The following is a 16703-nucleotide window of genomic DNA, read 5'->3' as shown; positions in this document are numbered from 1 at the left end:
TAATGAACCCCAGAGAGACCCAGGCTGACTTTCTTTCTCCTCCTCGGCTCCAGGTCAGCACCTGCCCCGTCCCCTCTGCCCTGTGGAAATTGGTTGGAGGTGTTTGATTCTGGCAGATTGCCAGTTGAGGTAGAGCTGCCCTGTGGGATTGCGGAAAGCTTGCTCTCTGCAAAGGCCGGCACAGGCCCATCCAGGCTGCCCCAGGGAGCAGGGCTGCCGGGAGGGACCCTTGGCGGCAGGGACTAATCCCAGCCTGGGCTCAGAGCATCCGGCCTGCTGTCCCGGCAGACACCTCCCCTCCCCGGGGCTCTCTGCCAGAGGCAGGAGCCAGAGAGGAATAGTGTCCCTTCAGAAGGGGATATTTGAAGCATAAAAATGGCTTTCTCTGTAGCCCGAGTCCAAATATGTGTCTGAGTCACTTTATGCGTCAGATAAATATCCTCACGAGCGCCTGACTAAAATCTGGCCATATCTTGTGACGTTTCCACAGCCTGCAGGAACATGGCCTTCTGTCCCCTACAGCCAGGACGACCCCCCCCCCCCTTCCTGCTCAGACGCAGGGTGTCTGTCTAACCTCAGTCTTCCTTCTTCTCTTTGCTGGGTGGGGGGAGGGAAGGATGATTTGAGGACTTGAATTGTATGGACTGTTGGAGGGGGGTCTCTGGTTCCACCGCCCATGGGAGGCAGCCACCCACAATGGTTCTTCCAGAACTCTGCCTGAATGCTGACGGGTGGGCACCCAGGATGCCTCTGCCTTGTGGGGAGGCTGTCGGCGGTACAGGCTCCTTCCAGCAGTAGCCAAAGTCCACCTCCTCTAACCTCCATCTGTTGGCCCAGTTCTGTCTCCGTGGCCTTTTCCAGGCTTAACGCCCACTTACCAGTGTGCCCACACTGTGGCTCCCCAGTAGCCCTTGAAGTGGCTTCCGTGTGGCAGGGTCCCTTGTAAAACACGGTGTCTGGAACGGGTCCACCTCGCCCGAGTCTGTGCTCACCGGCGCACTCTCTCTCACCCTCAGGCTGAGCACACAGCCCCTCCACTGGGCCCCTCTTTGCCATGTGGCCTGCGGTGACAATAGCAGTGGTCATGGCTACTGCCCAGGGCCAGGTGGCTGTGCTCACCTTTGCCTTCGCAGCAGACGAGCAGCTGTGCTGTGGCTGGGGGGGGGGGGGGGGGGGGCGGGGGGAGAGAGAGAATGAGCAAGAGAGAGCAAGCTTGCACCTGCCTTTGTTAGCTTGGATTATATTGTCTCTGGTTTGGGAAGGACCAGGCACTCTTTCAGATTAACCAGTCGATTTCCCAACCCTCTGCAGGCTGGTGTTGGGCCCGCCCCTAACCCATCCATTTCCTAGATTTCCCAGGGTTCTGTGTTCTTGTCCAATATGACCCTTTCCCAGGCTAGACTCCACCCCTGTGGTCACCATCTTAGCTTCTACTGCACATGGCCCAGCAGAGGAATTTCCCCTTTATTCCTTCCCCCACAGTTGAGGCAAGTGGACCAGTTGTACCTTGGGGAGGCTGGAAAGCCAGTCCTCCCTCCCTACACAGGGGAGGGAGGGGTGTTAATCCCCTCGGAGGGACAGTGCTCTGATCCTCTGGGGTGTCTGAAGCTGTAACTTCCAGACCTAATCAGGCTTACTGTCTGATTCAGCTCCAGAGTTGAGCATGCTTCTTAATGTGATTCCCTTTGCTTCCTTCCTTTGTTAATACTAACTAGCTAACACTTATACCAGGGCCGGGGAAGTGAGATGCCTTTTCCAAATACCATTTGTAAGTGTTGGAACCACGTTTTTCTGAACTACTCTCAGAGCTCTTTTGTGTGTGTCTGTCAATTTCCGCTTTGGGAAGGCAACAGGCAGCTCAGGTGGCTAGAGTCAGTACTAATGAGACCACCCTATGGGCTCCGTGCCTTAGACAGAACCTGCCGCCCAGGCACAGCCAGCCTGCCTTTGACCAGGCGGCAGGAGCAGGGGGGAGAGTGGGGCTGGCCCCCGGACTAGGAGCAGAGAAGATGGTGCACACTGCACGGTACCTCCAGCCTTCCGACCCGTCAGCACGGCGACGAGCAGGCTGGACTGCGGACGCAGTAAGTGGGAGCAGCTGGGTGAGAACAAAGCCGGCTCTGACAGGCAGGAACATTTCCTTCTCTTCCCGAGGGGTGGCTGGTGCTCACAGCCCACTGTCGCTTCTGAGAGCCCCAGGAAGAACTTTGGCTGCTGTCGCTGCTGCCAGGAGCTCGGGCCTATCCTTCTGCTCTGTGCTGAGACATTAAGTCAAGTAATTTGGAGCCCTTTATCGAACAGCGGCTCTAGGAAGAGAACGTGTCAGCCGCATCTGCTGACATCACCTTTGCCGGTGCTCCCAGGCCTTAGGCATCGCTCTTTCTCTCCCTTTCCTGCTCTCTCTGGTATATTCATTTGGGGGTGGGAGGGAGGGGGTGGCTGGTGTGGATGGCCAGTACATGCCAGGTGCCTCTTCTCCCAGGCACACCCACAAGTGTGGGCCAGCCTAGACTATGGGCGCTTCAGTCGGTTAGCTTCATGTCCCACGAGCTGGGGGAAAGGGAGGCCAAATGGACATCCATGTGGTTTCTTGTTCAGGGATTTCGCAACAGCTGTTATTTGTGATTTCCTGTAGTAGGGACTTGGGAGTCTTGTATTCGAATGAGTACTCATGAGTCAGTAACCTGTACCCATGTGCCTTCATCTCATCCTCATTCATTCATGGACCGTTTTACCATGTGTGCTCTGGTCCCATGACCCGGGTGGAAAGGAGCAGCTTCATAGGCTCTCAGACCTGGTTCCACCTGCCGTCGGAAAGCGGACTGTCCTCCACTGAGTCCGGCCGCCTGTCCCGCCTGGGCGTCACCCCGGCCCGGGGATGCTCGGTGTCTCGGAGCCTGTTTCCGAGTTGGTGCTGCAGCTGCCAGTGTCCCTCCGCCTCCAAGGACTTTCTCTTCTCCAGGGTCTCCTCCTTTGCAGATCACCACGGCCAGGTCTGTCAGCCACTCCTCCGTGACACGGTTCCCAGACCTGTGCCATCCCAGTTAGGGTAGCGGGGTTGGAAAACCACACAGAAACCATTAGAGCTCAGCTGCTTCTATCACACTGACATTTCAGTTATTAGTGTCGCCAGCAGTTTGAGGGTCTTGTCTCTGTCCGTGTTCTCCCTGGGCCTTTCGTCACCTGCACGCTTGGGTAACGGAGCTGGAGCTGAACCTGAAGGCGCAGGTGCAGCCGCGGGCCCCAGAGTGTGCTCTTAGCCCGCAGGGCACACAGACTGCTTACGTGGCAAGTGCCCGGGCTGCCTGCCTAAATGTTAAGCACACAGTAGGTGCTTCATCAACACCAGCGAGGGTGAGGGCTGTCAGGGCTGTGTGTCAGAGACCCTGGTTCACACCGTGCACATCCCTTTGCTTTGGGGAAGTGGCTTTCGTGAGCTCGTGGGCCGGGCAGCATTGCTGTGTTACATAGCGTGGTCGTGGATTAACAGTGACCAGCAGTCCTAGGTAGGCGGTGCGTTAGGACTCGGGTCAGGGAAGAGGAACAGCCGCGGAAGCAGGTTCTGAGCGCGCGGCCTCTGGCCCCAGAGGCCAGGGTTCGGGCTGTGGTTCCAGCTGCAAGGACAGTGTTCTGGGAAGCAGGTCCCCCCACCCATCTGCCCCAAGCGGGAGAAAAATCTGTGTTTTTCAGAACCGCCCTCTCCTTGCGCTGTCAGAGTAAATTTTAAAAAGTGTCAACAATAAAAAATTTAAATTAAAAAAAAAAACAAAAACAACAGCAGCAGCTCTGGCCTGTCCTCGGTGCTTCCCCAATTTCACATGAAGTGATTTTACTTTATGGCAGCGAGGGCTTCAGCGAACACCTGCCTGCAGGCCTGCACGGGCGGGCGCCGGGGAAGGATGAAAAACGCAGCCTGGGTTGTGAAATTGACTTCATCAGGCTGTGAAATTGACTGTGAACAACATGATTCATTAAAGACCGCTGCTTGTGCCAGTGCAAGTGTGCTCGCAGCACCTAGCAAGCGACTTGCCGGGATGGCCCAAGGCTCCCTGAGGGCGCGGGGCCGCCCCGTCCTCTGTGTCACCTTGCTGGATGCCCGGTGGAGGCTCAGCCCGTGGCAGGCCAAACAACCCGGGCTCTCACAGCCTTCATAAAAGCTCGCCCGGGCACAGGGTGCATGCTCTTCAATGCTGAGTCTACATTAGGCACTGAGACGAAGGGCAGAAACATGCCCACCAGTGCTTCCTTCGGCCTCCTTTGCAAAGATGGAGAAACGGAGGCCCCTGGAGGTGGGGTGACCAAGTGATTTAATGATGGATGATGCTAATAAGGACCTGCTGCGTCCCCCTCCCTGTTACCTTGGGCACCACGAGTAAAGGGAGGAAACGAGATTTGGAGGCAGAGGACTGCAGGGAAAGGGACAGGCCAGGAGGCAGGGGCTGGTGCGAGCCTTGCCTGCATGTGGCCCGCATGCACACACAGCCCTGAGGTCCACGTTAGCTGTTAGACCTGGGAAACGTGACTGTACTTCTCTGAGCCTTAGTTTCCTTTTCTACAAACTGGGGCCAATAATAGCTCCCCCCTAAGGTGGTTGAGAATGGAGAAGGCGCCCAGCAAAGTCCCTGGCCACCTGTAAACTCAGCAGTCATCTGCCTCCTCTCCAAGAGAGCCCACCGGGTCAGGAACAGCCATTAGTGGAGAGCTTTCTGCAGAGCTCCCCTAGGGCAGTGGCTCCCAGAGGGCGGTCCTTGGACCAGCGGGGTCCACATCACCTGGGGAAGCGTTAGAAATGCAAATCTTAGGCCCACCCCTTAGGCCCTTCCCACAGCGGGTGGGATGGCTGCCCAACCTTATGTTTTAACCCGCCCTCCAATAGTTCTGATGTGGGCTCATGTTTGAGAACCAATGCCATAGGATTTCATGCTTCAATTTAGAACCATCCAATCCTTCTTTCCCATGAGATGATGTAAAAGAAGTGGGTGAGCTTTTTGGAAAAAAAAAAAAAATGCTGAGGCCTCAAAACCTGGGTTTGAGGCCCAGATGTGTAAAGTAGATGAGGGTATGCCCTGGACCATGTTTCTCAGTGGTTAGAGCATCGGTCTGCGCACCGAAGGGTCTGGGGTTCAATTTCCAGTCAAGGAATTGTACCTGGGTTGCAGGTTTGATCCCCAGCCCCCTGTCTGGGTGCGAGCAGGAGGCAACCAATCCATGCGTCTCTCTCACATTGATGTCCTCTCTTTCTTCCACTCTCTCTAAGAAAAGAAAATTAATGGAAAAAATGTCGTTGGGTGAGGATTAATAACAAAAAATGAATTGTATCTTCCTGCATCTTTTATTTGAAGACCTTGGGGCATATATGTCCTAGGACCGTGGTCGGCAAACTGCGGCTCGCGAGCCACATGCGGCTCTTTGGCCCCTTGAGTGTGGCTCTTCCACAAAATACCACAGCCTGGGCGAGTCTATTTTGAAGAAGTGGCGTTAGAAGAAGTTTAAGTTTAAAAAATTTGGCTCTCAAAAGAAATTTCAATCGTTGTACTGTTGATATTTGGCTCTGTTGACTAATGAGTTTGCCGACCACTGTCCTAGGACACTGTAGCATACCGTAAACCTGTGATTTGCTAGTGATCTGTTATCTTTAAAAAATTCTTTTTACAACTTTATCGAGAAATTCATTTAAGGTATTTTCCAGATGTGTATACACTTGAAAACATTCCCATAATCAAGATGCAAACCATTTTCATCGTCCCCAAGGTTTCCTAGTGGCCCTTTGTCATTCAGCCCTCCCCCTGCTCCAGCCCCAGGCAGCCACTCATGTGCTCTTTGTTACCATAAATCAATTGGAATTTTGCATAAATGGAGTAGTACAGTCTGTATTATTTTGTCAATGGCTTTTTTCACTCAGCATAAATTTTTCTTGTTGCTGTAAATGATATATAACATAAAACTTACCATCTTAACCATTTTAAGTGTATGATAGTGGTATTCAGTATATTCCTATTGTTGTGCAACCATCACCACCATCCATCCCCGGAACATTTTTCATCTTGCAAAACCAAAACTCTGTACCCATTAAACAATAACTCCCCTCCCTCCCCAGCACCTGGCAACCACCATTCTACTTTCTGTGTCTGTGAACTTGATAGACAGGTTCCTGGTGTAAGTGGAAATCACACAGTATTTGTTCATTTGTGACTGGCTTATTTCATTGGGCCTAATGTCTTCAAGGTTCACCATATTGTAGCATATGTCAGAATTTCCTTTTTAAGGCTGGAAATACTCCATTATAGCTATTTTGTTGATTCATTCATCTGTCCATGGACACTTGGGTTACTTCCATCTTTGGCTATTGTAAGTAATGCTGCTGTGAACAAGGGTGTACAGATATCCCTTCTGGTCATTCCTTTCCATTTTTTGGGGGTGTATATGTATGTAGTAAAGCTATGTTTGATTTTTCGAGAAACCTCCATATGGTTTTCCATGGTGGCTGTACCATTTTACAGCGTTACATTTTAGACAAAGTTTTTTTGTTAGATCTGCTTCTTGTTCTGATTATCCCTTCACTTCTCAGAAAACCTTTGACCCCTCATGGCCCTGCATGATGATCATCTTTTCCTTCACTATCCGCAGCCCCTGCCTTTCCTGTCCCTTCAGACTGAAGGAATTGCTTAGAGAATTGCTTAGCCATAGTAGCGCCAAGTAAAATGACACTGCTCACTTTCTATTAGCTGTAGCCATTTCGCTCTGCATTCTACCTGTTTCTCATTAGCTGTACTTATTATATACATCACCAATGGCTTATTAACAACTGGAGTCCCAGTGCATGAAATTCGTGCACTTGCCAGGGCATCCCTCAGCCTGGCCTGTGCTCTAAGCGGGAGCGAGCCTAAGCTGTCAGTTGGATATCCTTATCGCTGCCACGGAGGCAGGAGAGGCTCCCGCCACCGCCACTGCACTCACCTTCTGGCTGAGGGCTTCTGGCTGAGCGAAACTCCCCCTGTGGGAGCGCACTGACCACCAGGAGGCAGCTCCTGCGTTGAGCATCTGCTCCTTGGTGGTCAGTGTGCGTCATAGCAACCGCTGTCAGTCGATTTGCATATTAGCCTTCTATTATATAGGATTATATAGGATATCATGATACCACCACCTGTATCTTGTTACTCCATCTATGATACCATCTGCATAGCAGGAAGGGAGCCTGCCTCCTCCCTACTCCTACCCTGCCCCCTCCCTGCCTGTCCCTCCCTGTGTGGTAGCCATATCACATGATCCCTGTTCCTTGGAGGGCCTGTGACGTACACACTTCCGGTGGTCTCTCTGGAAGCTCATCCCTGGCCCTTTCCATCTAACAAATTCTTATCATCCCACATGGTGCAGTTTAACTGTGCTCTGTACATGTCATCATCTTGCACATATTACATTGCTCATAAATCCATGTGGTGTGTGTCTTTTCCAAGCTAGAGTGGGAGCACCTCTGACGTAGGACTAGATCTTTCTTTTTTGGCACCTGGTATCCTCCATAGCACCTCTGGCTCTCCAATGCCCCCAATAAGTGTTTTAATAAGTAAAACATGTAGAAGACCTGAAGATCATTAAGCAACAAATACTCAGCAGAAAGAGCTATTAATTAAAAGGAGAAAGAAAAGAACATCAGATATTCTAAGACAAGTACTTGTAGAATGAACCGTTAAAAGGTATGAGTTTTGAAAGCAAATGTTTAATTTAGGCTCTCCTGTGTGCTTACCGATGACACTCAATTCAAAATAATGGTCAATCTATATTTTGAGATTTACTGTGGGTCTCATGGACTGTTGTTCTTTAAAAAAAATTTTTTTTTTTTAAAGTTTTTATTGATTTCAGAGAGAAAGGGAGAGGGAAGATAGAAACATCAATGATGAGAGAGAATCACTGATTGGCTGCTTCCTGCAATGCCCCTTGCTGGTGATTGAGCCTGCAACCTGGAAATGTGCCCTGACAGGGAATTGAACCTCGACCTCCTGGTTCATATGTTGATGCTCAGCCACTGAGCCACACCAGCAGGGCATGTTGTTCTTTATTATTATTATTATTATTATTATTATTATTATTATTAACTGCTTTAGTTTTCTAAATATGTATTCTTTAAAAGCTTGTCCTGTTTCTAAACACGATTTGCATTTGTGTTAGCACACCCCTCATTTCATGCTGACCCCAGTGGGAATGTAAGGTTCAACTTGCTGGCATTCCAGTTAGAGCAGACTTTGCAGGAGGCATGTGTCTTAATGGGTAAACCGAGGCCTATGCTGTTTCCTGGGTTGGAGGATAATTTGCATCTGTGGGAGGTCCCACCCCAGGCATTTCTAACTGCTCCTGCATCTCTGTCCTCCCCCTGCAGGCTGGCCGTGGGTGACGCTCTCTGTCCTGGGATTCCTGTACTGCTACTCCCACGTGGGCATTGCCTGGGCCCAGACCTACTCCATGAACTAATGCCGCCGGGCCCGGGCCAGCCCTTCCTGTCGGCTTCCAACGCAAATGGTGCTTCTCCCTGACCTCACGCCCCAAGATAACCTCCAGGGGACCAGTGCTTGATCTGCTCTTTGGTTGAAGTTGCCTCGCTACAACACCAGAAGCGTGAGACTCTCAACAACCGGAGAGTCTTCTAACTTTGGGAACCTAGAGATCGTCTCCCCCACCATCATCTTCCCGTTGGGTGAGCTGGGTCCAGAGCAGCACAGTGTCTCGCCCAGCTGCACATGGTGACACAGTGTTCCCAGTCCAAGCCCCTTTGGGCTCTTCTCCTGCACCAAGAATTAAATGCAATGGGCATTTCCGGACGGAGACACAGGAATCCTGACGAGTGACAGGCCCGTCCTCCACTGGCCCATGTTTCTGAAACGTTTTGGTGACACGGTGACCCTGCCCCATGTCCTGCAGTGTGGTCTCTGGAACCGGCGCTGGGGTTTGAGCTACACCTTCCCCTCCTCTGCAGGGAGGCGACAGTCACAGCTGGGCTTCTCATCACCCAGTAGACAGAATGTGCTCCGTCACGTCCCAAGGAGTCAGGACCCGAGGAGACCTGCTATTTGAACTTCGTCAGGGCGATCTCCCCTTGGCGGCTTGTTCCCCAGGTTTGCAGAGACGTATAAACAGGCAGTGCCTCTGCCCGACAGTGAATCGTTCCACACGGAGAAGCAGCATTTCAGAGCCAGGGGATAGCGTACCCGCCGACCGGTGCTGCCAGGCAAGTTACAAAGGGTAAGGATGGCCTCCCGTGGTCTCTTCTCTCTCCACGCCAGTCCCAGCGTCATCGCCCCACTTAGCGGTTTACATTCGTGGTTTACTCTGTTTCGTTTCAAATAAAATGGAGCTTTTTCTATCACATAGATAAGTCACTTTTTTTGTAGAATTGTTTTAAGAACAGGGGTGGGGAACGTCCGGCCCACAGGCTGTATAAGGCCCTCGAAATCATTTGGTCTGGCCCTGCCAAGGCATTCGGGGTGAGTTAATTAAATGTTTGACCACATACAGCAGGCTGATTTTTAAGTTGATCATTTTGTATGGCCCTTGGCAGAAGAAAGGTTCCCCACCCCGGTTTAGAATATTTTTTGAGGAAAATGTTTATAATCTAAACATACTTATATAACTCTTCATTCTTCACTTCTCTGGCAAGATGCTGACAGGCTACTCATGGCTCTATGTGGTAGATCATTCAGAATGCTTCTGTTGGGCTTTGGATGTTTTTGAGAGAGCCGGGGGGGGAAGGGTAGTGGGGGAAGTAAACAAGCTTTTAAAATTTGGATCCATAGTGTACCCAATTATGGGAGAACGTCAAACATCTCGGACACATGAATTAAATCCTTCTGGTCTGTGTCACCCTGTCCCTGTGTACCGGCTGTGCTTCCCAACTCACTGAGCTTTAAACTCCTGGCGTGCAGCACCAGTCATCTCGCGGCGTCCTTTCTTCCTAGCCACTCTGTTTGGAAGAGAGAGGGAGGGGCCAGATGTGGATGAGCTGAGGTGGGCAGCAGCAGGGGGCGAAGGCTGGGGGGGCAGGCAGTCAGGGCAGCAGCGGCCTCAGCAGCTGGCGTGGTACAGGAGGGGACAGGCAGGCGATCCCAAGGTGCTGGGTACTTTTAAGGAGGGCATGAGGCTGGGGAGTGAGCACTCAGATGAAGACAGTAAAACTTCATGGACTGATGCTGATTCGGGATTTGTGGTCAGACAGAGTTGGGCTGAAGTTTACATGAAAGAAAAGGGGTTTTTCCAAAGGGGGGAAGGGGAATGTGATGATGATTATAAGGAAGTGTATATACATGTATAAGTAATAGGAAAGATTTTGAACTCTTCAGAGAGACCATTTGTATTAAAAAAAAAAAAAAGGCTTATTCATTCTTCATGTTGGAATATATTTGAAAATAATAATCCTGAATTTGTTCTAAGCTATTACATGATGTAGAGTGGGTCTCAGGAGTTACTAAGTGATTACTGTGTTTAGCTGTATATTTGAGGGCCTATTAACTGATATGTCAATTATGCCGGACCAGTGTTTTCTTACTTAAGCTTTTTGCTATTCCCCAATTATCATATGAAAATGATAACATACCTCTCTTGGTGCAAGTGAACTAAAATCTTGGAGTTTCTTTAAGTGAAAGACTTGAGGTGCCTGGTCAGACAGCAGTTTCAGCTGAGGAGTATCTGGCCAGTCACGTTTCGGAGTTGTCAGCCCTGGCAACTTCAGGCATTGGCTGGGAAACAGCTAGACAAGGCTTCAAGGTCACCCCAGCACCCTTTGACCCCAACCTCGCAAAAGCCAAAGCGCTCCAAGCACGATTGCCAAGACCATCCCCAAGGAGGCAAGCAAGACATCGGAAGGACAGCCAGGTCTTAAATCATTTTGACTAATTCTTGGGGCCCACACAAGAGAATTAAAAGTATCGTATTATTTCTTCAGATTAATTTGTTTGAAGTGATAGCAGAAAAAACTTTATTCTATTCAAGACTGCAGACCTGGAAAAAAAAATCAATCATAATGATTTTATAATGATCTATATGCTGGGAGAATAGTAATTTAGTGGGAGGGGTTCCCCTTAAAGAAATGGATACTGCTCGTTTTGCTTACTTAAAACAATGACTACGTATGAGAAATTAACCATAATGTAACGAGCTTGTTTTCTGGCAAATGGATCCATTCAGTAGGGCCACTACTGACAAGCAGCTTATTCTAACGGAGCGGCCTCTCTCAGCATATCAAGAAACCTCGCTGAGGCCTTTCTTTCTTTTCTTAAAATATGTTTTTATTGATCTTTAGAGACAGAGGGATAGAGAGATGGAAACATCAATGAGAGAGAAACATCATTGATTGGCTGCCTCCTGCATGTCCCCTACTGGGGATGAGCCGAAACCTGGGCATGTGCCCTGACTAGGATTCAAACCAGTGACCTCTTGGTTCATGGGTCGATACTCAGCCACTGAGCCACACTGTCCAGGCTCTGAGGCCTTTCTTTTGACTAATTATAAAAATCATATTCACGGAGATCTTTTTTCTCCATTGAGGACATCTAAAGAATGTAATGTTTACTCTTTATTGGGGGAGATCTTTGGCACGAATACCAATCATTTGAAATTTTAAGCCATATACCCTTAAATTATTTTTATGTTTCTGCAATTTAATCAAGTAACAGGGTGAGGGGAAGAATGTCATTACAAATACCGGATTCATTCTGTGGCCTTATGAGATCAGGCAGAGGCCTGAATTCGGCTTGCAGATCACAGAGGCTCACCCCTGAAGTTGTACTGTCTGTGAAAAGAAAGGTGCCCCTGTTGAAATGTGGTCCATTGGCATTAAGTAGGAACTCAGGTTGGCAGTATTGTGGAGAATCTTGCCCTGAGCAGGAAGCCATACCTATTACAACCAGAGCAGAACAGGAACAGTGCTGGTGGAGGACTAATTTAGGGCCAAGCAGTCCTCTACCCTCGTAGCTTCTGAGAACATCAGTGAATTAAAGCACAGATCAAACTCGTTCTGTCAGCCTGTCCACACGGAATCATTCTGAAAAGATTTAGGTGTGGCGTCTTTTTACTCTGTATTTTAAAAGGCAGGACAGCATTCATATATCTTACACAAATTTCAATCCAAATTGTTCAAAATAAAAAAGTACATTTCTCAGTGGAGGTCAGTTTCAGATAAGTGTTAAGTCAGTATGTTGTGCCATAATTTTCCAGTGATACAGGCTTTGAAGACATCTCTGTAACTGGTAGAACAGACACAGCTCTACTTCAAGGTCATATTGCAAAGCCCCTTCATAACTGTTCACTTTGATACACAATCTTGGTGCCTCTAGAATTTTTTTTTTAAAATCCTCACCCAAGGATATTTTCCCCCCTTGATTTTTTAGAGGGAGTGGAAGGGAGCAGGAGAGACAAAGAGAAACATCAATGTGAGAGACACATCGATTGGTTGCCTCACACACACACACACACACACACACCGGGGATGAAGCCTCTAACCACTGAACAACCTGGCTAGGACTCTAGAATTTTAAGTTCTCTAAAACCCACAATTGTAGGTGCCTCCAAATTAGAGCTTCCCAAGCTCTCAAAAAGGAATAGGAAGTACCATTCTTGTTCTGTCATTTTAGGTAAGAACACCCAATTGAAATTATATAAGGAAAGGCAAAAGTAAGTGTCATGTATAAAATAGTTTATTACCATAATAAATAAAATTAAACATTTTTTTTACAAATATCATTTGTGCTTGTTTAAAAATGTTGAGAAGGGAATATCATCAATGGAGGGACCCAAATGTTCCTCTTAACATTCCCAAGTTGCAGACATACAAGGGAGCTCCTGGCAGCATCCTCCACCTGCCACAAAAATAGTATCGGCTCATTTGCACTTGTGTTTATACATGCTCATTTGGACAAAGTGACAGATGCCAAGGAAAAAGAAAACCCAATGAAGGATTTGGCAGGACTCAATGGAAAGAGTGTTAATATAAGGAGAAGCCCCAGGATGACAAACTGCCCATGAGTAGGCGTCCTTGCAGTGTTGGCAGAATGTCGGATGGGGACAATCCAACTGATGCAGAAATACAGCGTCTGAATATTAAGAGAATACATTCATTGGGGGCGTTTGAACCTTTCTTAACACAAAGGTAGTTCATATCCTGATACAAGATCCGTGAGCTTCTCATTGTACAACTAATGGATCCAGAAGTCACAGAGAAAGAGACAATGGCTCTAGGAAGAGTTTGATGGCGGGCCAGGAGGGCCTCCACCGGTCCGGCACCTGCAGGTTATTCAAGTCCAGTTCTAGAGGTTCCAGAAGGAGTCTGAGAAGCTCGCGTGAAGAAGTTTCACGTGAAACTATAAGCTTCAGGCAAATTCACATTGAACTTCGGGGGATGGAAATGAAAACTTCTCCACACGAACATCTTGGTTCTCAAGAAAAGGGTGATTTCTTTAACGGCTGCCATTGGTGCTGAGAGGACACTGAAATCCCCTCCAGTTGGAGGGCACAAGAGCTGGTGAAGGTAATTTTCACTGAAGCGAGCGAGAAGACAGTACAATGATTCACACAGAAGAGAGGCTGTCCGGGGCCCAGTGGGCCCTCAGTGGGCCTCCTGTTTAAGCAACGCTATGTGAGGGGGGAAGAAAGGGGAAAGAGTGTTGGCGGCTCCAGTAGAGTTGGAGTTCCATTCAAGGGTCTTAAGGCTAAACGTCTTTATTGCACTTCATCAAATGCACTTCAATTTGCATCTCCACCAGGGCTCCCAAGATTTCCCAGAAGGTGCACAAGGGGAGGCAAGGTTCTTCCTACACCTGGTGTTCCTAAGGCATTCAGGTAGTCCCCACACAGACTTGGACAAGAGGCTGACAGTTGGCTTTGTCGACCTGAATAAAGAGGCAAGCTCAAAACTGCCAAAGAAGAAGAGCTCTCAGGAATGGCCGAGGAACTGCCATTTAGGACTCGCCTGTAGTTTGCTACAGTTTGCTTGTCCCGAATTGCAATCCCTCTGTTATTCCCAAATTCGTCTTATTTATTTATTTTTTTTTACAATTTTGAGCTTGCCTGTTTATTTAGGTCACATTCCTTGGTGTCAGAAGTGGGACCCAAAAGAAATGACCTGCAAAGGTCGTTTGAGCCCCTCTGTGCTCATAGCTTCTGTGAGTCGCCTTCACTTCCGGTTTGGGGAGTCTCCTCTGGGATTCTGAGCTCCCTCTCCCACTTTATTCAGAACCTATTGAAATGCTTCATTCTTTCCGTCTCAGCGGTCATTCTACTCGTTTGTTTTCTTGTTAGAAGTGCACTAGAATTTTGGTATAATTACTTTGGAATTTTCGAGAGCAGAAATTAAAAATATCAATGGTCATGGGTCCAGCAAATAGCTCTTACCAGAGTTCTCACCACCTCCTTGTGAGAGTTTTGGTCTCAGAAGCAAAAGACTCTGAGAGAGGATACATTGGTGACAGAAAGGCCAGACTGACATCGGGTTGCCTGCCAACAGCCAGGAAAATTTCTGTGAAATGAGGGACACCTGGGCCTGAGTGGAACAACTAGGGCAGGATTCGTTCTCTAGGAGAACAAAAAACAAAACGTATCCGTGAAAGGCACACAGTCCTAGTAAAACAAAACAACTCCCAACCTGAAAGCGCCCCCTTCAGACGGTTTAGGAATGTTTCTTTTGCTCTCAAGAGAAATGGGAGTCCAGGCCTCTGAATGCCCTAAGGATGGCCCTCCTTCAGGGACCCCAGCTGGCTTTATGTTAAAAGTTAGTTTTGATTCATGTACATTTTTTTTTTTACTAAATGAAGCAACCTTACTGAAGATTATTTAGCACTTCAGTGGTCATTATGCAGAACTCTCAATCTCCCCAAACGTTTCTCAGGACTAGATTAGAAGATCATGACAACAGAACTAAAGGATCTGAATGGGAAAGCGACTTTAATTGGTACTTAGAGGCTTCTAAACAGATTCAGGCCTCTTTACAAATACCATTTCTAAGTTAACTTAAGCTACGAAATGACTAAAAGGAGATCTAAAAGCCTCCGAGGCCTCTTACCTGGCAGCACCAACTGTGGCTTCCCCCTAACCCTATTGCTCCACCTGCTCTATATCTGCCTTTGCCCTCTTCTAACCCCTTCCTTTATTACAGTGATGGGCAACCTTTTGAGCTTGGTGTGTCAAACTTCGCCAAAAAACTGAGCATAACTCGGGTAGTGTGTCACTTTGAGGAAAAAACTAACTCCCAAGACTCTAGTCGCAAATGTTTCATCCTCGGCATGCAGCCGCGTGTCATCAGAAATGGCTACATGTGTCAGTGCTGACACGCGTGTCATAGGTTCGCCATCACTGCAGAATGCTCCTCTCCTCTTGTGCTAAAACATTACCCACTAACCCTCTTAAAACCCTCCCTCTTTTCAGGCCTTCGGAGGGTCATGGCATGGTTTACAGGGGGAGGTTCAGTCAGTGGGATGTGAAGCTCTCGGTCCTTGCTGGGAACCCAGAGCAGTGTTCAGGCAAGCGCAGGTGATTAGCACAAAGCAGCCTCCGACCAAGTGCATGTCATAAAAATGAAAGAAGAGGTTTGGCTCATTTCAAAAATGCGCCCTCTCCCCCCCACCCCCGGGAAGAAAACAATTACAGCAAAATCCCTAGAACCCTTAAATGGAGAACAAAAGCATAGACAGACACGTGGTGCTCTCACTGTCACGTGCCGTGGGCCCTGTGACCTCAAGATGAACAGGCCTGGCCTTCCAGTCAAGCCCAGTTTGAGTCCTAAGGGTCAATGCTAGGAGTACATTCATGGAGCTTTATTTCCCCCCAAACAAGTCTGGGCTTCAGAGCCTCAGGCATCAGCATCTTAGCCCCTCAGACCAGGATGGGGAGTCATTTCTGAATAGACACTGTGCCCCTCAGGCGGAGATGAGGGAGGCAGAAGGGCTGGGCGGGAGCCTGGGGCGTGGGCAGGTGCTTCTGAAGCTGGATGCTAGTGATCAGGGCCCGTGCCTGCTTTAAATGCAGCGGCCCGAACCGTTGGAATTCCAGCAGGTGAGGAGCATGTTTAAGGAAAGGAAAGCCAGGGGAAGCTGACATGGGATTCTGGCTATTTTACAGCCTCTGCCCCAAGGACTCGTGGGCAGCTTCTCAAGTTAAAGGAGCTGAGAGCCTGTGGCTTTACCCAGGATCACAAACCATCATGACTCGGCCTCAGGAAATCTCACTTCCTCTTCTCTCTGGGCTTCCATCTGAGGCTCAATCTAATAATTTCTCAGCCTCAGGAAGCCCGGGGCCACCCCTGTAAGCCTCGCGTGAGAGTGCGGGACCCCTGGGGAAGGTCCCTGGCCTTGACCTCCAGACTTGTTTCCCCAGGGCCGTCCGTGCCAACCCTGGGAGCCAGGAGCGGACAGCCCCACTCTGCCCTGACAACTGAGGGCCAAATCCTGGGTGGCGCCACGGCCACTGACTATCTGGTAGGGCAGGTCCTGACCTGTCAGGGTCCCCTCAGTCCCAGGGAAATCAGCGCTGGGGTCCAGGTTCTCTGCAGCAAGGGCACAGGTGCTAAGAGGGTTGCTGCGGTGTAGCAGGTGCAGAAGGCCAGGGCCCTGGAACTCCATGCGGTCCCTCACAGGCCAGACCCACCTGCATGCTGACCTCACTCTCCCAGAGCTGAGTTCTTAGAGCTGAACTTCCAACCTTGCTTGTCAGTTTTTAAAGGTCCTGGTTCC

The 16703-nt window shown here is 49.1% G+C and overlaps 1 protein-coding gene across 2 annotated transcripts in view; it reads left to right on the top strand.

Moving 5' to 3' along the window:
- HHAT (hedgehog acyltransferase) overlaps window positions 1–9355 on the top strand; it is a 185781-nt gene extending 176426 nt beyond the window's left edge. For both annotated transcript variants that reach the window (XM_028152257.2, XM_028152258.2), the window contains exon 12: window positions 8372–9355. In XM_028152257.2, coding sequence (XP_028008058.1) covers window positions 8372–8463 — 92 coding nt within the window. In that variant the 3' untranslated portion in view covers window positions 8464–9355. The remainder of the gene's footprint in view (window positions 1–8371) is intronic.
- Window positions 9356–16703: the final 7348 nt, after the last annotated feature.

Source organism: Eptesicus fuscus, chromosome 22 (assembly GCF_027574615.1).
Source record: "Eptesicus fuscus isolate TK198812 chromosome 22, DD_ASM_mEF_20220401, whole genome shotgun sequence".
Taxonomy (NCBI): Eukaryota; Metazoa; Chordata; class Mammalia; order Chiroptera; family Vespertilionidae; genus Eptesicus; species Eptesicus fuscus.
Note: the sequence above shows the minus strand (reverse complement) of the source record. Positions and strands in the feature narration are given on the sequence as shown.